We start from the raw sequence: 22,503 nt of genomic DNA on the forward strand, positions 1-22,503 counted from the left end.
AGTGCTCATCTCTACCATTCACCGTATGTTTATGAGTGGTTACACATACATTTCCAGCTTTGACCTGGGACAGGAGTACACACTGACGGGCTAAGACTGTGGTTAAAGCTGGACCACTCAACAAGCCCACAGTGAGTTCAAGCCTATTAAAAAGACTAAGATGATACATCAGCCTCTATCAAAGCTTTTAGTTGTTTGGTCTGTGGTTTCATGTTGCTCTTTTAAGCTAATTAGCGACTGATAAACTGGGCGTCTTGCCGTGTCAAGGTTGCTTTTATTCTTGGCACAGCAGCCTACCATGTAGTCTTGTAAAGATGCCAAATTAAGAGATGATGAACCTTATTTTCCAATGGTAATTACTGCATCCACCTATGATGGTGCCTAATCAGAGCTACAGTATACACTTGCGGGAACGGTGTGCATGCACACTTTGCTGTGTCATTTCTCAAAGCAAAGAGATCCTATCTGGGTTAAAAGCACTTCAAAATTATTCGGCAGAGATCTTTTGATAAATTGAAGATATCAGGGTGTGTTAATGGAGACAGCAGTGTATGCTTGACTCTGAGTGGTCAGCTCCTTTATGTAGGCTACAGCACTTTCTTAGCTCTAACACAATAAACATTGATTTTACATCCCTTTGATTCCCATGAAGAAGACATTTCACTGACAGACTCGCAAGTCTCATCTCAGTCTGTTTGCGGGGAAGCACCAAAAGTTATAACAAATCCTCACTGCAAAGCTTCACGCAGCAAAAAAAAAAAAAACTAGGAATATGTTTAATCTCCATTTCCTCTACAATTCCACAACAAGGCAATCAGCTTCTCTTAAAACATAGTCGGAAAGACATAGCATCCTCTTTGATCCCCTCGATCCAGGGTAGGAGATTGTGATCAAAGGTTAATGATTCACACTACTGTGGTCTACCAGGTTCTGGTTGCAGGTGTGGCTCTATGAGAGGCCTGTTGAAGACCAACTCTGTATGCATACCTGATTACAGTCAACACCCTCAGGCACAGCCTTTAGACAGGGAAATAATGAGCAATACAATACAATACAATACAATACAATACAATACAGTGGGCACTCATGTTCTTATTCTGCACAGTAAATAAAACCGATTTTGACCTCAAGTGAAGGTGATCTATTGTTATCTAGCTTTTAAAAAAAATATTTAGCAGTGTAGTTCAACCCTTTATATATTTTTTGATAGTTTACATTTTGATTTAATACATTTACTTTGAAACAATTAATTTGATTTAGATGAAGTTTACCATTGCATCTAGTCTTTGCTTGTCCAGAAAAAAGTTTTTTTGTCACTATGGATTTACCACTCTCATACTGTAGTATGGTTCTGTAATTTTCAGTAAGCTAACAATTTATATTAATTTGTATGTTAAATTTTTGCTTGAACAGGATTCACTTCATTCACACATCAAAACACTGTTGAGAGGGGGTATTTAGCTAACACTGCTAGTTGCATTTTGCTATATTTTAATAAGCTAGCTAACATGTGAGCAGTTACATTTTACACTGCCTTCAAATGGAACTTATGAAGTCCTGAAGTCATGTTGTTAAGTTGTGTACAGGAAAGGCTCGGCTCTTGAGTGGTAACCAAGTGGGAACAACATTGCTAGCCAACAGCAACATGGGAGACATTTTATCTGTTCATGTTAGCCACAGGTGTTAGCCACAGGCAGCTACACTACAGTAAAGCCCATATTTTCCCCAAGTATATTACAAAACTTCAAAGAAAAATAACTGTATTACTAAATAATGGGCTCCATTATTTTTGAAATGGCACATCACAATTCAAGAACTCCGAGCTTTCAGGAATATTAGCCTTACAATGTCTTAATTACCATAAGGGGGCGTTCATATGCTCTCACCACGTGAACATTTTAAACGAAACCCCATTTAAAGGCACCAAAAGACTAAATTACCCTTCACTAATTTCCGTTTATGTAATTTTAAAGCTACATTATTAGCTAACTTTATGTTGCTCATGAGTTCAATGCCTGTTTTCAGTTAAATTTGTTTTAGCTTTACTTTTCCTAGCCATGCCTCAGAAATCCTCACTGGCTGTGACTTAGCTTTTTAATCTTGTGTGGTAGCATTACAGTAGAACAAACTTAAACTTCTTATCACATTGATAAAGGCAACTGAAAAGGCAATGGGTTCATGTTTCTGTTGCTAAGCGGAGCCCACATTCCCCGGTTCAAATGCAAACAGAGCTGCAGCCGTTGCCACTACGGTCAGTTGCTGCAACATCTGCAGGCTTTCAGCACAAACATGAAACAAACAAAATGTTGGTCCAAAAACTTGTTCAAATAATCAGCGCAGAAAATTCACACAACATGGGCTTTAATTTTAGCAGCTGCGGGGCTGTCACTTCTTTTATACTGACATTCTTTGCTTATAAATGGCTTGAGTTTGGTCTGCCTGATTTCCTTTCTGGAGTTATCTCTCTCAGAGTCTCCTTTTGTTTATCAAAGTATTCACAGTAATGATGTCAGAAACATCTTGTTATCAAGAGTGTCCCCCTAAGTATAGATACATCCAACTGATTTGAACACTCAGTAATAATTTCTGACTTGTTTATGTGAACTAAGATATAATGCAATATTTCAGCCTCCAGCAGAATATTTCATATTCAATTGGCTCAGGATAAAGCAGGGTGGGGCTGTCACAAACCCAAACCAACAGCATGCAAAAAGACAAGGACAAATGGAATAATGAATAACTTCAAGGGTCTGACGTTTGTTTCACATTTTAAGCAATGGGCAGCGAGTGCAACTGATTTCTTTGTGCATGACAAGTGTGTTAGATGTACATATGTCCGGTGATATATCTGTGTGTGTACGTGTGTGTGCTTGTCTGACCGTGCAGCAGTAAGGGGCAGATGGAGCAAATTGTAAAACACAAGTTAATGATCCAGCAATGGATTTTTGTTACACGTTGGATAGAAAAAGCATTAGTGGAGATACTCATAATGAACCTTGTGTCATATTTTAAAAACAGTTAATAGCAACACAAGGAGAGACCTGCTTTCAGGGTAACCAAACTCAACTGAGAGCTAAGACACACTTTTAACAACAGTAATGGCAGATAATAACTCACACATCCCACACTGATAAATCACATTCTCTGGCCTTTTCTGTTATTTTCACTCTTTACTTAGTGTTCCAACCTCGGAGCTATCAAAACGTAAGTAAACAACAAAGCACAACACGTGGAGGCGTCCTGAGTGACCCATTTTGTGCAACTGGAAATGTCTTCTAAAATGTGTTAGTAGGTCTGAAAAGTCCATCGTGCATCTTCACTTGAGCATTTATTTTGTATTCCTCTCCAGTCGATGGTGGATATCTGTTTCATGTAGGGATGGGTACCAAATTCGGTACTTTTATAGGTACTGACTATGGTTGAGACTGACCCTCTCGCTCCGACTACCTGCCCTATTTATAACTGTTCCTGTGTGCGTGAATGCCCAACAAGTAGGTTGTGTGTCCTGTTATTATAAAGAGACGGAGAACTGACTTTTTCCGTCCGCAGGCATTCACGTGTGTTCATTGATAAACTCACGAAAGAGCAGTTAGACGCCACGAGCACGTGTCAGCTAATATATCTATCCACCTATATAATCCTGTTTCTGTTCATTTCATGTTAAATTAAATAAATGCATGGGCAATCTGATCCCATGCATTCATGTCAAAACAATCCACTGAAAAGAGTTGTGTCACATTTAACAGGCAGATAAGAATCCATTACCATGGAATGCTAACTGATGTGGAATCACTGGGATTATTTTTTAAAAACTGTAACATACATAATTTTAAATCAATAAAATAATATTTTAATCAAGGTTTTTGACAAAATGTTTGTATTTTAAGTTAGTGGCCGGGTAATAAGCGGGATAATGTATGGTTAGCAGATTATTATGGGAAAAAGAATCCTGACAGGGTGAGACAAGACACCAACGCGAAGTCACCTATATTTTGGGGGTCGCGGGCTGGAAAGTTTGGAAACCCCTGGTCTAAATACAATAACAATGCTACGTCCATGGGTCGCCACCTTAACGTGGTGGAGGGGTTTGAGTGCCTCAATGATCCTAGGAGCTATGTTGTCGGGGGCAATTGCCCCTGGTAGGGTCTCCCAAGGCAAACAGGTCCTAGGTGAGGGGACAGACAAAGTGCGGCCCAAAGACACCTGATGAAGAAAAAGAACAGGACTAAGTGTACCCTGTCCGGAGGGCCACCGGAGCCTCACCCTGGAGCCAGGCCTGGGGTTGGGGCTCGCAGGCGAGCGCCTGGTGGCCGGGCCTTCAACCATGGGGCCCGTTCGGGCTCAGCTCGAAGGGGTTACATGGATCCGTCCTCCCGTGGACTCACCACCTGCAGGGGGACTCACGGGGGTCTGGTGCGATGTGGATTGGGCGGCGGCCAAAGGCGGGGGCCTTAGCGGTCCGATCCTCGGTTACGTAAACTGGCTTTTGGGACATGGAACGTCACCTCTCTGGTGGGGAAGGAGCCGGAGTTGGTGCGGGAGGTTGAGAGATACCGGCTAGATATAGTCGGGCTCACCTCTACGCACCGCTCGGGTTCCGGAAACCAACCTTCTCGAGAGGGGTTGGACCCTCTTCTTTGCTGGAGTTGCGCCGGGTGAGAGGCGGAGGGCGGGTGTGGGCTTGCTCATAGCTCCCCAGCTCTCTGCCTGTGTGTTGGAGTTTTCCCCGGTGGACGAAAGGGTTGTTTCCCTGCGCCTTCGGGTCGGGGAACGGGTCCTGACTGTCGTTTGTGCTTATGCACCGAACGGCAGTTCAGAGTACCCACCCTTCTTGGAGTCTTTGGGACGGGTGCTGGAAGGCGCCCTGACTGGGGACTCCATTGTCCTGCTGGGGGACTTCAATGCTCACGTGGGCAATGACAGCGTGACTTGGGGGGGGGGGGCGTGATTGGGAGGAACGGCCTGCCTGATCTGAACTTGAGCGGTGTTCAGTTGTTGGACTTCTGTGCGAGTCACAGTTTGTCCATAACGAACACCATGTTCGAACATAAGGGTGTTCACAAGTGCACATGGCACCAGGACACCCTGGGTCGCAGATGGCTGATCGACTTTGTAGTCGTATCGGCGGATCTGCAGCCGTATGTTCTGGAAGAGAGGAGCAGAGCTGTCAACTGATCACCAGACACCAGAGGTGAAGGGTGCCATCAAGCTGAAGAAGGAGTCCTACAGGTTGTGGCTGGCTTGTGGGACTCTGGAGGCAGCTGACAGGTACCGGCAGAGAGATCCGCCCCGAGTTCCTCAAAGCTCTGGATGTTGTAGGGCTGTCCTGGTTGACACGCCTCTGCAACGCTGCATGGACATCGGGGACGGTGCCTCTGGAGTGGCAGACAGGTGTGGTGGTCCCCCTTTTTAAGAAGGGGGACCAGAGGGTGTGTTCCAACTATAGGGGATCACACTCCTCAGCCTCCCTGGGAAAGTCTACTCTAGGGTGCTGGAGAGGAGAGTCCGGCTGAACCTCGGATACAGGAGGAACAATGCGGTTTTCGTCCTGTCCGTGGAACACTGGACCAGCTCTACACCCTCGGGTGGGTGCTGGAGGGGGCATGGGAGTTTGCCCAACCAGTCCACATGTGCTTTGTAGACCTGGAGAAGGCTTACGACCGTGTCCCCCGAGGTATCCTTTGGGGGATGCTCCGGGAATATGGGGTGGATGGCCTGTTGCTACGGGCCATTCAGTCTCTGTATTGTCGGAGCCAGAGTCTGGTTCGCATTGCCGGCAGTAAGTCGAATTCGTTCCCGGTGGGGGTTGGACTCCGCCAGGGCTGCCCTTTGTCACCGGTTCTGTTCATAACTTTTATGGACAGAATTTCTAGGCGCAGCAAAGTGGCGGAGGGTTTCCGGTTCGGTGGCCTTGGGATTCCGTCTCTGCTCTTTGCAGATGATGTCCTCCTATTGGCTTCATCGAACGGTGACCTCCAGCTTTCACTGGGACGGTTTGCAGCTGAGTGTGAAGCAGCGGGGATGGGGATCAGCACCTCCAAGTCTGAGGCCATGGTGCTCAGTCGGAAAAGGGTGGCTTGCCCTCTCCGGGTCGGAGGGGAGTCTTTGCCCCAGGCGGAGGAGTTTAAGTATCTCGGGGTCTTGTTCACGAGTGAGGGGAAAAGGGAGCGGGAGATTGACAGCCAGATCGGGGCGGCGTCTGCGGTGATGCGGGCGCTGTACCGGTCTGTCGTGGTGAAGAGAGAGCTGAGCCAGAAGGCAAAGCTCTCAATTTACCGGTCAATCTACGTTCCGACCCTCACCTATGGTCACGAGCTGTGGGTAGTGACCGAAAGAACAAGATCGCGAATACAAGCGGCCGAAATGAGCTTTCTCCGCAGGGTGGCTGGGCTCAGCCTTAGAGATAGGGTCAGGAGCTCAGACATCCGGGAGAGGCTCAAAGTAGAGCCGCTGCTCCTCCGGATCGGGAGGAGCCAGATGAGGTGGTTCGGGCATCTGGTTAGGATGCCTCCCGGACGTCTCCCTGGGGAGGTGTTTCGGGCATGTCCGACTGGGAGGAGGCCACGGGGAAGGCCCAGAACACGCTGGCGAGATTATGTCTCTCAGCTGGCCTGGGAGCACCTCGGTATCCTCCCAGAAGAGCTGGTGGAAGTGGACGGGGAGAGAAGTGTCTGGGCTTCCCTGCTGAGGCTGCTGCCCCTGCGACCCGGACCCGGATAAGCAGAAGAAGATGGATGGATGGATGGATGGATGGATGGACGTCACAGCAAACTTAGTATCAAAACCTGACTATGGTGCTAACAGGCTAACTTTGACAATGCTAACAAGCTGTTGTGAGCTTGTTTAGTACCTATGATAATGATCAACTCAGTTGGCTGGTTAGCTAATGCTAACATTTGCTTATTTGAACTTGACACAAAGTATCTACAGCATGGCCATGGAGGCATGAATGGTGTAAGTGAACAGGTGCCATAAAATTATGATTTTGACTTAAAAATCAATAACAAATCTTATTCTAACAAAAATTACCATTCAGTTTAAGGTGTTCAATCTAAATGCACTATACTTATTGTGGCACTCAACTAAGCCAACAATTAATTCATTAAATGTTATTAAAGAAAACAAATACATTCAAGTGTATACCAATTCCTGCTAGCTAGTAGCCTCCTATCAACTGTAGCTAACTTTAGCGTGTGACAGATGTAGGTAAGGTCCATTTTCAACTCATGTCACTAACTTACAGTTTATCAGGAACTCTTTAGTCGAAGAGTCTACCATTTACTGTCAAATGACAATTAAGTTATGCTTGATGCTAGAGGCTCTTTGAACACACTATGCTATGGCTTTCCGGGAGCACAATGCCAGTGTAAAAACAACGCATGACCTAATGTTAAGCTCCATTTATGGAGCTCCTTTAGACAGTCATCTTCCCCACACTTGTCCTCATTATCCTCCATTTGTTGCAACACAATGTCCCCATCACGTTAGCATTCTCATCACTAGAATTAGCCATCTGTGATCAGAGCCGCTGGCATCATACACTCCCACTTGGTGCTGAACATAACTAGAGGTCTAGGTCTAGATAAAGAGGACTGATTGGTTTTTCAGGGCCGAAACTGATACAGATTGTCAGTAGTTCATGAGACCAGTAACTGATATTTGGAACTGACATGCAATTAAAGTAAAAATGAAAGACTTTCTGTCAAAACATGGAATATTATACACTCTAACACTTGTTTAAATACATTTAGAAAATGTTAAATTACAACTGAAACTTTCAGCATCATATACAGGAGTTAACAGTTAACCATTTACATCTCCTGTACATTTACATCACACAGTCGTGTGACGTTCAGCCAATCAGATTGTGTCGTGGGCGGGATGTGTGAGACAGGTGAGTGAAAACAGACCTAAGAGAAAGAAACACCAGAACCAGAACTAAAGTAGCACACTTTGTAAGTTATAAATTTTATCATCAATCTTTAAAATATAAAAGCTGATACAGATAATCAGCCAAATGCAGAATTACGGCTGATAATTGGGTAAAAATATGATGAAGTTGATTATAGTAATAAATATGATAGATCTGTGTCTTCTTAGACACAATAGAGCTTTCAATTCATATAGTTTCATCAAAATATTAAAAGCAGGCTCAGCCATTTTCACAAGGGCTTACAGCCCTGCAAGTTCCCCTTCCCACCCCTGTTGAGCAAAGGATGACAGGAATTTCATGAGTTTTTCTTTTCTGTCAAAAATCAGAGCACTGAAGATTTAAAACTGAGGCATGGGTGGAAATATTGAAATGTCCTTTGATTTAGTGATTTTGCAAGGGGTGGGTGGAGTGGGTGGTGATATATTAAATTTCTTAGTATTAAATCCAAAACATCAACACATCTCACCCAAACTACATGTCCATTTAAAGGTGATAGTAGAGGAAAACTTAGGGAATCACTAGCACCATTTCACTTTGTTCTCCAGAACCATGAATGTGGGCATAAAACTTCAAGTACATTTAAAAATTGAGATTTTTAGTCTGAACAACTGATAGAGTGACAATGATGTAGGCATAGATAGATAGATAGATAGATAGATAGATAGATAGATAGATAGATAGATAGATAGATAGATAGATAGATAGATAGATAGATAGATAGATAGATAGATAGATAGATAGATAGATAGATAGATAGATGTGTTTCTTTACTGATTGTACAGACTGTATTCAAGACATAATCCTGCATAACATACTATTATGTTAGCCTCCACACAACAACCAATCACCTACCTTTGCTGCAACAGATGAGCTTGGCTTTTCCAGGAGGTCCCAGAGCTTCTTCCGTTTCTCTGCACAGCAAGTGTTGTCAAATTCTTCTCCTTCTCTGTCTTTCATGTTGTCTGCCTCTCTTTTGAGCTCCTCATTCATTTGCTCCTTTTTCTGGTGGTACCTCGCTTGACAACAAGACTCCAGGTAGATCTCATCGATGCCCCAGTAGTCGAGTTCTTGACTGAATGACAGGGCGCACATTTCCTCCATCATGTGCAGCTTACCAGTGCGGTAGAAGTTCAGAATTGACGTGAATGCCCCCGGATGTCTGTCAAAAAAGTACTCATTCTCCTCCAGGCTGTAGTCATCGCACACTTCCATCAGAGATTCATGGGTGTTGCAATCTCTTAACTTTCCTAGACGCGTTCGTGGTAGTCTGTCTAATGTTCGCCACAGGACTTCATGTGGGAGACCCCCCACATTGAGCCGGACTCTGCGGAAACATGACTTGCTTCGCAGGATGTCCACCGGCTCAGGTGGCAGTGAGGTGGTGGAGCGGGAGGCCGCTTTGTTCATTTCAGTCATGGTTTTCTCCATGGTGACTTTAGGTTCGAGGAGCAATGAGGCAAACATTTTGGCTATGGAGTGCAGCTATTCTTCTTACTTGTTATTCATGTATCTGTAGGGTTAGAAGAAAATATAGACATTTTGTAGCATCAGCCAAACTTAGGTTTAAGGGGTAAGTCTTCATAGAAAACTGCACAAGGTGGTTTGAGAAGGTATACGGAAGGAATTGCTTTTGTTAGACACATCAGTTAAAATTTGTATTTCATCCCACTCTTTCTTCTGTCTTGTAATATACAGATGACTGTACCTTCTCTGGACTCTAAAAACCCTTAAACTGAAAAAATGAAAGAGGGGAAATATCTTCTTGGTTAAAAATTTCCAAAAGATAAAAAGGAACAGCAGGGAATTTGAACCCAATTCTATCCTATTTTTCAACCTTAAAAGGTTTATTGAATCAAGCCTAATACGCCTCAACATTGGGAGTCTTTTGATGACTCACTACTATGACAAAATATCCCACCAAAACTTAAAAAAAAACATGCAAAACTAACAAACAGCTGGAGACCAGAAATCAAAATCACAGGATTGAAACAAATATGAAACAGTTAAGCCCCATCACTAGCTTTCAACATTTTTTATAAATGTCTATTATTACATGATCTAATGATTTTCTAAAAATTCTTCTTTTTCTTTTCTCGACTAAACAATGAATCCACCCTTGGATGGAGGCTCTTGTGATGACTCACACATGCCGTATAAAGATTTAACAAAGGGTAAAAAAATGGAATCCAGACTTAATAATACACTGTCACCAACTGAACCATATTCTGTAGAACTTCATTGAATAGAGTTTCCCACGCCTTTCACCAAAAATCTGTTAAAACCTGATTAGATTGAAAACCCCAATTGGCTCTGTAAGGTTCTGAAGACAAGAACTGATCATGACTGTTTTTTAAATATTGTAGGCTGTGAATTTTCAGGACTGATAAATGTAATTACTTGCTGTTAGCATATAATCTGTTGTGTCATCTTCTTTGAATTACCTCCTGAAACGACAATAAACATACCCTCGCATTGTGGGTTTTGGAGATGACTCATACCTCAGAGTCCTTAGACTCGTGCATTTCTGTTCAGGGTTAAATAGAAAAATAATTTGGATTGATGACTAATATATGGATGATCTCGCTCTGCCAACAATGTATACAAATATACCATGCCCAACCAAATCCTACATCTAACTGACACTGACTAATAATTCTGGAGACATCTCCCTTGTGGTGACTGATTTAATATTATTTTGAACAGCAGATTGGAAAAAATCCAACATAATTACATAGTGGAATTACAAACTTCCAACTAATGAGAGAAACTGCTTTTCCTTAGTGCCTCACGTGGCCCAGGTGGCTCAGACAGTAAGAGAAAAATATATAAGTGTGATGATCTTCTTATTTGATTTATTTTCCTATCATTGGACACAGTTGACCCTCCCAAGAATTTGGCTGACCAATGCTTATGTGACCCCCACGAATAGCCGAAGATGCTGTGGTTGAAGAGGCAGAACACCACCACTGTAATGATTGTGGTCCAAAAGTGAGCGCTGTCCACTCTAATGGTGCTGAAACACCAGGAAGTGCTGCTCACTCCCTGAGCTCCCCAAGGGAGGCAGGCTGAAAATAAATAGCCCACATCTTCCCTTCACAAAGGGTCCGACGTTTTTGGATCCATTTGTGGCTGCAGACATGGCAAGAGCTGCATGCTTCTTTTCTTTTTTCTTGCTGTTCATTTTGTTTACATTGTGGGTGCCAAAAAACACCCCAGGCCTGCGGATATAATCATTGATCACTGTCACACAAAGTTTCAGACACTTCATAAACACAATCAGACCTATTCTTTACCTGAGTATGCACCTACAAAACAAAAGCATAAACAAATAATTTAGTACGTGCGTTTAGACATTGATATGTCGTTTCTTGCACATGCAGTAACAGGCTGCGGAGAAGCAGAAAAAAATAGATGTTAATTTGAAGAAGCCTCAACCCTCCTGTTTTATTAAAGTCAACGCTTCTGTAGAATTATTTCACACCAAAGGCAACACTTATAACAACAGCATGTCTACCTGTGCACACACACTGTGCTTTCATGTAGAGAATGATATGAGCTCAGTGTGAGGTTCAATCATCTGCCACTGCACTGTTGTGGATGCAAATCCACCATCGTTAGGCATTTCTCTGTTTTCAAAGGCTGCCTGCTCCATAATGGTGCGGTTTCAACGCAGAGTAGTGCTACATAACACTGATTTCTAGCACAGTATGTATGGTTGCATATGATCAAGAGTGTACAGATGGAAATAAGCTTAAAAAAATACCGTAGAGAGTTGTTGTCACCATCAAGCACGTACCGCTCTGTGAACAATCAATCCGCAGGCAGGCACACACGGAGATGAAGCAGAAGCATTAAAAAAGAAAAAAACAAAAAGCAGGCGCCGTAATTGGTTTACTATTGCCAGGGTCTAACCCAATCCATGTCCCCTTCTTCTGCCTCCGACATGGCAGAGAGACCATCAGCACGATTTACTGCTCACCAGCCGGCTTCCTGCTCCACATTTCGCGCCGCTGCTTCGCCCAGAAGATCAACAAGTACGCCGGACAGACTACCTGTGCTCCCCGGTCAGCTGTGTGAGGAGGCGCCGCATCTCTCTGAAGGTGGATCCATGGCAGCTCCAGCAGCTCTCCTCCACAGCTCATTAACTCTTTCAGCACCGAGACTCCACGCCTGACTCCATCACCGAGCAGACTCAACCAGCAAGCACTTGCTGTTGTGTTTAGGCAGGGCTGTATTTGTTCAGCATGATGTAATGGAAGTGCACACGAAAAGATGAGAAAATGTACTGTATGCTGTGGATGATTTTATGTTATGTGATCTGAGGCACTGAGCCAACAACTCGAGTGAAAAGCAATGACAGTAGCTATTCTTTAGAGAAAATATTTCACAACCTTTTCTGTCATTTTAAAAATGTTAACTTGTTTTCTCCACTGCACTTTTATTTTTTCTGTTGGACTTGAGACATCTCACACCATTGTTTGTGATCTGCCATCTAGCTATACCTTTGATTGTATGTTTACCAAAATCCCAAGTAGTTTTCACATGTAGCAGAAGTCATTCTTCCTGGGTCTTGCACTGTTTGCATGGTGGCAGTAGGCCTACAAAATGACACAAGTAAACAGTTCATCACTGTGCACATTACTTGTGTGATTTCTGTCACTGCCAAATAATCAAAGTACATTTATACAGCTACGTTTTTTCATCGTTCGTTGCAGTTTTTATTGTTGTGTTGAAATGTTTGGTGTTTTACTCTCCTGTTTCTCTGCCCGTGAAAAGTCCTGTAAATTTCCTTTGTTTGAAATGCACCACACATATCAATAAAGCTGCCTTACCATTGTTGAACATCACATATTTTCAGACACACTTCAAATCGATGTATTTTTCCTGACCCAGCTTCCTTGGAAAATACAGGCATGACATCTAGTTCTTCCTCCACATTGAAAAATCCATAACTTAACAAGTTATGGATGTCCAGGACATGGTGTTCAGGCAAATGTGTTCTTATTGGAGTCAAAATGTTTCCATTCCAATGCCTTGTACAGACAAAAACTCAAATATCAGGTGAAGATATACTCTTTCCCCATTGAACAGATAATTGGAAAACAGCCCTCTTGTGCTTAACTCTGCATGTGCATCATTCTGCAGAGTGAAGGTCAAACATCCAAGTGAAGTACGAACAAGTAAAACAAAGTTTTAAACAGAGGGGAGCTTTAAAGACTGCAGCTTGTAGTCACAAATCAAAAATACATCGGGTTTGCTTTGTTTTTACTGTTTATTTAAAATATTAAAACACACGACAAAGTTAAATATGGTTAAGATGTACAGATTAGGTATAAAATTGAATAAATAGTGATTCAAAATAAAATAAAGCAAAAAGGTTTATCAATCAACATTATTTACATTCTGTTTAATCACATTTCGTGCTGTGTCTTCTTCAGTCTGTATCGGACCTGCAGATCTCCGTCTGGCTGCAGAATCCCAAAGCCGTAGCGGCTTGTGTTCACTGGAGGCAGTTTAGCCTCTGGGTCGCACAACTCCAGATCAAGATGAGTCAGGAACAGGAACACAAATCTGTGGACACGAGAGGGTAAGCAGTGCTGAACAGTGGACAAACAAATTATGACAAACTTGACTTTTCAGACAACATTTCATGTGAGTAAAATTCAGCAATTATATGAGAGAAAATCACATCAAGCTAGTCAACATAGACTTAACAGCTGATGCTTTACATCATTCCTAACATTCCTACTGTCTGCACATCAATATTATGCAACTCCCCCCCTTACTGATCACACAGACTGACCTTTAACCTCTGTAACTAGATATGATGTCTGAATAAGACAAAACCTACCAATTGACTTTCCCCCCGCTGCCCTCAGCCTCTTTGCTCATTACAGAGTGTAAGCAATTACCACATTACAGCTTGTTCTTAGTAGTGAAAGAAGACATGAAAGCAGGATCGTAATGATAATAGCGCTTATATTATGTGGAGAGGGATTTCTCTGGTCTTTGGTTTGGTAATTGGGATGCAATTGCAAGAAATGCTTTGATCATGACTGTAGTGTTTTACAAATGAAGCTACAACATAGCAGGATATACATCCAAAAAGAAAAAAGAAAAAAACATTGGTTCTCTTTTTTTCTTTTTTCTTTTTTTTTGCACTTACTGTTTGAGGGCTGAAACTGCAAACTCTTTACCAACGCAGACATTCCCTCCTGCGCCCCAGGGCATGGTATGGTACTTCAGCTGTTTACCATCTTTGTAGAATGTTTCCTTCACTGTCATATCCTCATTCAGGAAGCGATCATACTTGAAACTCTGGTTCAGGTGAAAAAAGCAAAAAATATTCGAAAATCTTTTAGATTCGTCCATTGCTATTTAAAACATTTAGGTTTGATTGTATGTCTCCAGCACCATTTTTTCTGATTAAAATGACATGTATGTATCACCTTTAACCATTGAAGAAAAAAATAAGAATTGTCTTTGGCATTTGACTTTGCTTTCTCACTTTTCAAGTCCTAGTTGTTTAGGATGTAGGACCATAGAAGCTTATCCCAAACTATCTAATTTTGCTTTAACAAGGGTGTTTTTTGCACTATTACATGACAGAAAAGTGTCCCAATGGAGGAAAAAAAGTGTGCATCAGCATCATTTCATTTAACACAAAAATTAAAAATGTATTTCATGTTTCCTCTGTCACTGCTCTTCTTATGGTGTGTACGCGTACCTGTGGTTGCTGGTGTATCTGTGGGTCATTCTGAGGGCTCAGGAAGGGGAACAGACACACTCTGTCCCCTCGTCTGAGGTGGTACTCCTGTCTACTGGCCATGCGTAGGATCTTGTCCTGAACCACTTCCCTGCTGATCATCACGGCTGCGGTGCGCCGTAGGGTCTCACTCAGGACGCTATCTGCAAAAATGGAAAGGACAAGCAGAGTGGATGATGTCAGAGGGCTGTCAGCGCAAGTTAAATCAGCCGTGCCCTCTGGCTTCATTTGGAGAGGTACAAACATTCACACGGATATGATTATATGAAAAAGGCAATCGTTTTTTAATTAAATCAAAGGTCAAACTTTTATTGTCACTATCATTGCTCCACTGCACTTCACTTTTCTTGTCTTTTCCAACAAGTCAAATGAGCCCTTGCAAAGGCCAAAAACAAAAAAAAAGAGCTGAAGTGAATAAGTGAAAAGGGAGCTAGCAGCTGTTACCTACCAAACACAGGTGTGCTGTTTGCCTCCAGCAGGTGAGTGAGGGGTTGCTGGAGGGTAAGGCCCCTGATCTCTGATTTGACAGCCTCCATAGCCTCAGGGTGAGTGAGCAAGAAGCCAAGGAGCCAAAAGGCTGCAGGTCCAGCATTACACTGAAAGGAAAAACAGCAAAAACTAATTTTATATAAAATTCCAGAACGAAAAACTGTGCAGAAGTCAGAGTTAACTTTGCAAATGTGGCCATATACTGCGTATAACACAAAGTACATCCGATGATGTATTTATTTTTGAGAATATTTCAACGTATATTCTCTCTCAGCTCTTTGTAACAGTGAATATAAGAGATGTGAGAAGCCCGTTCTGACACTGCTGTCTGTCAGATCATCAGGGAGAGACACCTGAGCCTGTCAGACAGTAATTGCTGTGAGTTAGGGGAGCTGTTCTTCTTACCTCAACACATCTCAGGTCAGCTCTCCATCGACAGCCGGGGCAAACGCACTAAAGTGACTAAAAGTGTTTCAATATGTGATTCCGCTCTCTCTGAGTGAGGACTTTATACAGGAACCGTTTGGGAAATAGATTTAGATGATAAAATTGATACCATTACAATTTCCTTGCGCTTGCTATTCTTTGCCAACCATTCTTTTTGATTACAGCTTTGATTGTTTACAAATGCTTAGAGAGCAGCACAGACCAGTGTGTGCAGAACCTGCTTTTAGCACATGTATAAACCAATTCTGGCACTTCCCACCAGTCTCACATCTAATCCCAGCATTCTCTGCAGTGTTGTTCCAGTTTCATTCCCAGACTATGTGCTCCAATATCCCAGAAGACATGATAAAGCAAAAAGAAAACAAACATGCTGGAGGAATAATGGTCTTTCCTAAAACAGCGAGGCTTCTGAAAAGGGGTAACCGTAGGAGGCCTGGCAATGCAGAGCCTTATGCTGGCTTTAATATTGCATACACTGGTAGCACTAGGTGAACAATCTCTGCTCCTGTGGGAGGGGCAGGTGAACAGAGAGCTGAGGCTTGTTCAGTTTAAATGTAATAGCAAGAGAGTAACCAGTCAGAAAGTTATCTACCTCCCCCTCCTGGCCCTGCAAAGCAATGACACCATGTTGGTCTGAACTTGTCTGAGGTGAGGGAAATCACAAATTTGTATCCACGTCTATGTTAAACCACTTCATTATGGAAGCTGTGCACACTGTTACTTGTTAGAAACTGTTTCATAATGACCAAGAGGTCATATTCATCAAGAGGGTTAAGTGTTATGGATTAGTCAGTGGTGAAGATGAGCTATGTAAGCAGTTTATATCATAAAAGCTGGAGTTGGTAGTCACGGAAAACTAGCATGAATTTGAATGTAGCATTTCCTCAGGACTCTGTCTAAAACATTATCATAGTGAAAGTTAAAAACACAAACAAACATGAAATGTACGCGCAGGAGGCGGGCAGAACGGCAGGATTGGTTGGTGTTTTCCCAGGGTTAGCCTGGCTGTAGATAGTGGCTTTTTTTGCTCTTTTTAAGAACACATTATGTATTGATTGCCATTGGGACATAAAGATCATTTTAACCAGTATAACAAAAAGGGTATCTAAATCTGACTACCAACCTCAGCTTTAAGTAGAATAGAATACCTACAGTATGTGCATGGGCATGCAGGTTCAACTACATCTAAAGTGGAGCTGCATTGTGGCCGCCAGTAAAAAAATCTATTGAAAGTGCAATTCTGGCATTTGATTGCATGACACTGTGTTAGGTAAGATAAAAGAGGAAGCAACTCCTAGTGACTAACACAAAGTTTAGACTGCACAGTACTTACATGCAGTTACAAAAGCAAGAACAAGAGGCATGTCATGGAAACTGATTCACACGATCAGAAGTGGCAAAACTCCCCTCAGAGTTACAGGTTGAGGCAAGCAGCTCTGAGTAACTGGCAAAGAGGAATCCATGGCCTTCAACTGCCTCATTGTTGGCAGGCTGAGCACCTTGAAGTGGAATTCAAGTATGCAGTCTGGGTGTGGATAGTTAGTATGTTTTGTTATCAATGTGTGGCCTTGTTTGTGTGTGTGTGTTTGGAGTTTGTGTGTGTTAGGAAGGGGAGGAATGGGGTTGTTGATATAGAAAAAATAGCTCATACCTGTGTGGTCCACAGCTGTAGGAGGAAAGCTTTTTTCTGCATTTCTGCATCTACTCCCTCCTCCTGCAGGAAGTGGTGGTAGCTCTGCTGCCAGCAGTGTGCCTTCGACCCCCCACTCAGCCAGTTTGGTGAGAGAAGCTCCCACAGTCGCTCCCGGGACAAGTTGGCCGTTTTGCTTTCTCCTGTTGGACATAAAGTCATAAATAACTGTGCTGTATATACAGTGTCATACTTAAGTTTTCTACCTCTTCAGACCTTTCCTCATTATACAGTGTTAAAGCCTAAAATCATAGACCTTTTAGGGATGTACAAACAGGAGCAGTCCAATAATCAGACATCTGTTGTATGTACTATCACAATTGGTTGTCTTGATCTTTGTGAGGATTCACAGCAAATCCCCCAAAGCTTTTCACATTTTTTGGGGGAAATATTTTCTAGTGCAATGCAATATCCTCCAACCCTGCATCCAAAATCATGGACTACTTTGCATCAATAGAATGCATTTCAACCTGCAGTTCTAACATGACAACAAATTGAAATATTCAGGGGGTTGAATTCTTACCTCTTTTGAGTGAGCAGCGAGCCAGTTTGGTGAGAAGATGATCAAACTTGCGAAACTCTTCATAAACTACGGAAGCATTGTCTTGTCTCTCAAACAATGTCAGATATCCAGCCCTGAGCAAAGCAGCAAAATTAAAAACCCGGCACTCCCGGTAGTACAAGCACAAACATAATTTGATTTAAAGTATTTCTCCAGGCTATAAAGCTTTACCTGAAAAGTAGACTGTAACAAAGGCTAAATAATCCGTCTTTTGTCCACGGTGAAGGGTTGCAGCCTTTCTGGTCACTCAGCAGCAGCTTCTGAAGGTGAGCGCTCATAGAGCTGTTGAGCTTAGAGAGGTTAAGACCTTGAAAATGCCTGAGGGAACAAGAGACTCACGTTAAGATTTGCAGCACACATTCAAAGCCAAATTTCCCTTCTCAGTCCCTGAAGCATAAAGTCTATGATTAAAAGAAGGGTGTATTACTGTTCCATCTGTTTCCTCTCTGCTGTAGGTTTGATGCTCGGAAGCTGCAGGCAGAAGATCCTTTGTAAGAGCTGCTTTTTGCTGCGAGCAAAGTCCAAGGAGACTGGGTCGTTAAGCACCATATCGAAAGAGTTTGGGTCCAAGAGCACTGTCACGTAATGACCAGCAACACGGACCTGTGAGAGCATCAATAAAGTTGATCTAATTTTTGTTGTTTTCAAATGCAACTTGTATTCCACTTTATTTTTTACTTTTTTAATGTCTCATTTACTTAATTAAGGCTATGTGGTATTGATTTTATTTCAAGAAGAAACAAAAACAATTTAAAAGAAAAGGTAAATCCAAAAAAGTAGAATGGAGGACATATTGCTACCTGTTACTTGCACTAGCACATGCACAGTATTGTTTTGTTTTAAATTAATATTTGGTGCTTTCATGCAAAAACCTGATTTGTATTTCAGAGGAAACTTCTTGCAACAGATCATACTTACTTATTGCATCTGTATGCAAATGCATCTTTGAATTATGTCAATTAAGATCTCATTAAAGTTTTCTTAATATAAAAAAGTCAGCCTCTTATTCCCTTGTGCATAACTGGTTTTAGAGCTAAAAGTTCTGCATATTAGTTTGTGTCTCAGAACTCACAGTGAAGATGTCTCCATGTTTTTGTTTCATCCTGGCCAAAAACTTTGCAGGATCATTTCCAAACTCCAGAGCGTGCCCCAGCCATGGAATGGAACCTTTGTCCAGCGGTGGCTCATTTTCCTTTCTGTAACGTGCACATGGAAACTTGTTAAAATTGCGACAGTGTAATAGTATTTGCTTATCTACCTTTCATTCATTCTTGAATCCCAACCAACAGGTTTGCAGTTTGCATGAAGTTATGCAATGACAGCATTTTTGTTGTTTGGGGAAAAGTCATGCAGCACTTACACCATCCGATAAGCCATGAGAATAATATGAGTATCATTCATTGACATTCTTTAAGGACAAAAATGAAGATAATGAGACATACAAATGGTAACAACCTAAAATTAATATTTCAATGACTGATACCCAAAATAATTACAAGTCAAAATTTTTACCATCATATAAAAAAATCTACAGTTCATTTAAATTACTGTATAGAAGAAGGAGTAGTTTGTTGACCTTCTGACTTCCTCTATAAAAATCTGTGAAATGCATTGATAGGTGTCTTTACCTTGTACGATTGTAGTAAAAGAGAACCAGTATCAGCAGTCCGTTAAGTAGTAACAATATTGTCCATAACATGTTTCCGTAAAGTCTGATACTTGTTCTGTCCTGCGGATGATTTACTCCATCGCTGCTGGCAGCAAACTTATATGTTTAAGCCCGGCTCGGCTGTTGCTTCTCTTTGTTAGGGGGTGTGGAAAGGTGTGGCTTGTGTCACAACGTGTTACACAATACTCTAGATTAGACCGTGTCAAACACCACAGAAAAACAGAATCCCTCTATAAACAGAAACCAACATTAGTCCAAATGACACTGAGATATTTCTACTTTTGAAAGCCTATATTAAGTTAGCTGCATGTAGACAATCTTTGAAAAATCTGCCCTTTGTGCATCAAACCGTGTAAATAAACCCAATTACCACAACATTTCATAGGAGTGACATCATCAAGGTTAATGGACTCATGTTACTTGTAGTCATGGGTGATGTCAGGGCAGTCAAAACTCTTGATTGGTTTCATACCCAGAAGGTTATAGAGTTCATTGATAGGAAATATGTCTGTGACAATAAAATTCCTGTAAACATTGCGAAATGTCTATTTTTACCTCTCTTCCCATTAAATCCAAACAGTCACAGTCACATGTATGATCTGATGACACAGGAGGCTGCAGGGAAATCGATGATGAATTTACTAAACTCTGACGTGTAGAAAAAAGGTAATGCTGACTCAGGCTTGAGTGTTTGTATGATACTGTGGCTTCACTATTATTCATTCTGACATGTAATTGAATGAACATCTGATTGGTTTCAATTTTGCAGTATTGGATAAAAAAAATTACACTCAGTTTAATTCATGTGGATTATGATCAGTGGTGGACTAAGAACACAGCTTCATTGCTTTTATTTTTATTTATTTAACCTTTATTTAACCAGATAAAAGACTCATTGAGATCGAGACCTCTTTCACAAGGGTGACCTGGCCAAGAGAGGCAGCAACATATGTCATAGTAAACAAAACAGACAGATAACAACGACAACAAACATTACAATATAAAATACAAGCAATTTGATAAAATAAAGAGCAGAAGTTATTTTACAGTAACAATTTAAGAACACAGGCACTGCTCGAAGGATTTCCGTTGTCGTTTTCTTAAGATAGAGTGGAAAGCTTCCAATGAAACAAATGCTGACAGTTTCAGTTCAGATTGGAGGGCATTCCAAGCAGAGGGGGCAGAGAAACTGAATGCTTTTTTCCCGTTTCAGTTTGAACACGAGGAGTAGAAAGATGAAAATGTCATTTGATGGTAGGGCATAACGGCTTCCAGTTCTCCGGAGAAAAGTGCATAAGTAGGAGCCAAGCAAAGAAGAGCCTTGTAAACCAGAGTCATCCAGTGTGTATGCCTCCTTACATTTAAGGAAGGCATGCCAGCTTTAGCGTAAAGTTCGCAGTGGTGGGTGAGGCGGCTACAACCAGTGATAAACCTCAGAGCACAGTGGTAGACCAGTTTTTAAGTCAAAGTATAGATACTCCAGGTCAAATATTACTCCAATACAAGTGAAAGTTGCTCTGTCAAATTATTACTTGAGTTAAAATACTGAAGTATTTGCTTTTAAAAATACTTAAGTATTGAAAGTACTTCTTAAAAAATCTCAAAACGTTGTATTTTCACAATACATAAATGCAGTCAAGAATACATAGAAGTACATTCAGTTACATTATGTTTATTTAGAAACCATTACTTGAAATCTCTAAAAACTATACCATGGAATAAGAACAGCAACTAAGTTACTCCAAGCACGGACACCTTAGTTTGAAATGTTCATCTGGAATGAAACAAATGTTACGTAACTCAACATGCTTTCTCAGGTTGGACTGTGAATTGTTGTATGTTTGGGCAGAGTGGGAAATAGGGAGAACTTTTCAAATGATACATATCATTGTGGAGACGCACAATATACAGGTGTGTCTAAACCACTGAAACAAACAGAACTAAACAAACTCATTTTACTGTCTTAGGGATCAGATTTCAGAAAAGAGAAGGACATTCATGAGCTGACGTCAAAGCAAAAGTAGTGAGTAACTAGAGCATTTATAGAAATGAGTATAGAAACAGTACTCAAATAAACTTACTTTGTTACTGTACACAATTGATTATGATACATGGTTAATAGCCTTAAAACAGAGGTCTGTTATTGTGCTCTGCTTAAGCTTAGAAACTCACCCTGTTGGCTGGTGTGTACTGAATGAAACACCAGAGGGTAGTAATGCACTTACTGTTGGCTCACCTTCAGTCTACAGGAGTAAAGTTCAGAAGAGGACTCTGAGGTGAGGTGAATGTTTATCAAAATGATAATTATATACTGCTCAGCAGCCTTAAAAAGACACCTCCCCACGCACTGCTCCACTGTGATGATAATTAACGATGACGTCAATGAGCTTGGCAGGTACAACGTGGACATTTAAGATATTAAATGCGCACGAACGAAATTTTGGAGATGATGCGCATTTAATATGTGAAATGATGTGAGCCCTAAACACACCTTGGAATTGTGGATAAATAACATTTAATTTTTCAGGTTAAATTAAACCATGGTAACTCGGCCAAAATAGTCACATTGTACTATTAATGTAAACGGCCGATTTATATTATCTATGACCATAAATGAGTCAGCAAATACCCGAATGAAATACATTTGTTGAAAATAACTTCATAGTAGTGCTTCGGAGAAACACAGTGAAGAGTTTGAAGCGTTTCAGATTCAGACATCACTAGCCACTAGCTAACATTCTGTATGGGTTCCTCTCTCATCTTACCCGACTAGCAACAAAACCCCGAACATTCAGTTCCTACTGGAAACCTATACACCAGGCATGTCTAAAGTGCGGCCCAATGTCCATTTAGCTTCCATCTTAAATTGTGTTATTTATAGAAAAGAAATTGCTCACCCTCTGAATCACCTGTACATTTGCAGTTTCTTTTAAGCGCACAAACAAAA

At 41.6% G+C, this 22,503-nt stretch overlaps 3 protein-coding genes across 4 annotated transcripts in view; 1 reads left to right on the forward strand and 2 right to left on the reverse strand.

Moving 5' to 3' along the window:
• Positions 1 to 9,443, reverse strand: part of kcnb1 (potassium voltage-gated channel, Shab-related subfamily, member 1) — a 49,458-nt gene extending 40,015 nt beyond the window's left edge. Inside the window, exon 1 of the mRNA XM_034681864.1 lies at positions 8,786 to 9,443. Coding sequence (XP_034537755.1) covers positions 8,786 to 9,397 — 612 coding nt within the window. The 5' untranslated portion in view covers positions 9,398 to 9,443. The remainder of the gene's footprint in view (positions 1 to 8,785) is intronic.
• A 3,743-nt stretch (positions 9,444 to 13,186) lies between these two features.
• Positions 13,187 to 22,280, reverse strand: ptgis (prostaglandin I2 (prostacyclin) synthase). 2 transcript variants are annotated; one of them, XM_034681943.1, is made up of 10 exons: positions 21,793 to 22,280; positions 18,960 to 19,083; positions 18,315 to 18,490; positions 18,059 to 18,205; positions 17,849 to 17,961; positions 17,287 to 17,468; positions 15,148 to 15,295; positions 14,661 to 14,842; positions 14,100 to 14,251; positions 13,187 to 13,504 (listed from the first exon to the last, which is right to left on the reverse strand). In XM_034681943.1, exons 2-10 carry the CDS (start codon positions 18,987 to 18,989, stop codon positions 13,345 to 13,347), a joined length of 1,290 nt encoding a protein of 429 aa, XP_034537834.1. In that variant the 5' UTR covers positions 18,990 to 19,083; positions 21,793 to 22,280; the 3' UTR covers positions 13,187 to 13,344. The 2 variants fall into 2 exon arrangements, with proteins under 2 accessions (XP_034537834.1, XP_034537826.1); XM_034681935.1 differs by lacking the exon at positions 21,793 to 22,280 and adding an exon at positions 19,516 to 19,681.
• The window catches only part of LOC117811556 (SLIT-ROBO Rho GTPase-activating protein 3-like), a 47,394-nt gene continuing 46,649 nt past the window's right edge, over positions 21,759 to 22,503 (forward strand). Inside the window, exon 1 of the mRNA XM_034681923.1 lies at positions 21,759 to 21,832. The gene's annotated coding sequence lies outside the window, so the exon portion shown is untranslated. The remainder of the gene's footprint in view (positions 21,833 to 22,503) is intronic.

Source organism: Notolabrus celidotus, chromosome 1, assembly GCF_009762535.1.
Source record: "Notolabrus celidotus isolate fNotCel1 chromosome 1, fNotCel1.pri, whole genome shotgun sequence".
Taxonomy (NCBI): domain Eukaryota; kingdom Metazoa; phylum Chordata; class Actinopteri; order Labriformes; family Labridae; genus Notolabrus; species Notolabrus celidotus.

Coding starts and splice junctions, on each gene's coding strand:
- ptgis (XM_034681935.1), bottom strand. CDS start 19,586: ATGTTATGGACAATATTGTTACTACTTAACGGACTGCTGATACTGGTT. Junction 17,469..17,848: donor TCGCTGCTCACTCAAAAGAG/GTAAGAATTCAA, acceptor TATGTCCAACAG/GAGAAAGCAAAACGGCCAAC. Junction 14,252..14,660: donor AGATACACCAGCAACCACAG/GTACGCGTACAC, acceptor CACCTGAACCAG/AGTTTCAAGTATGATCGCTT.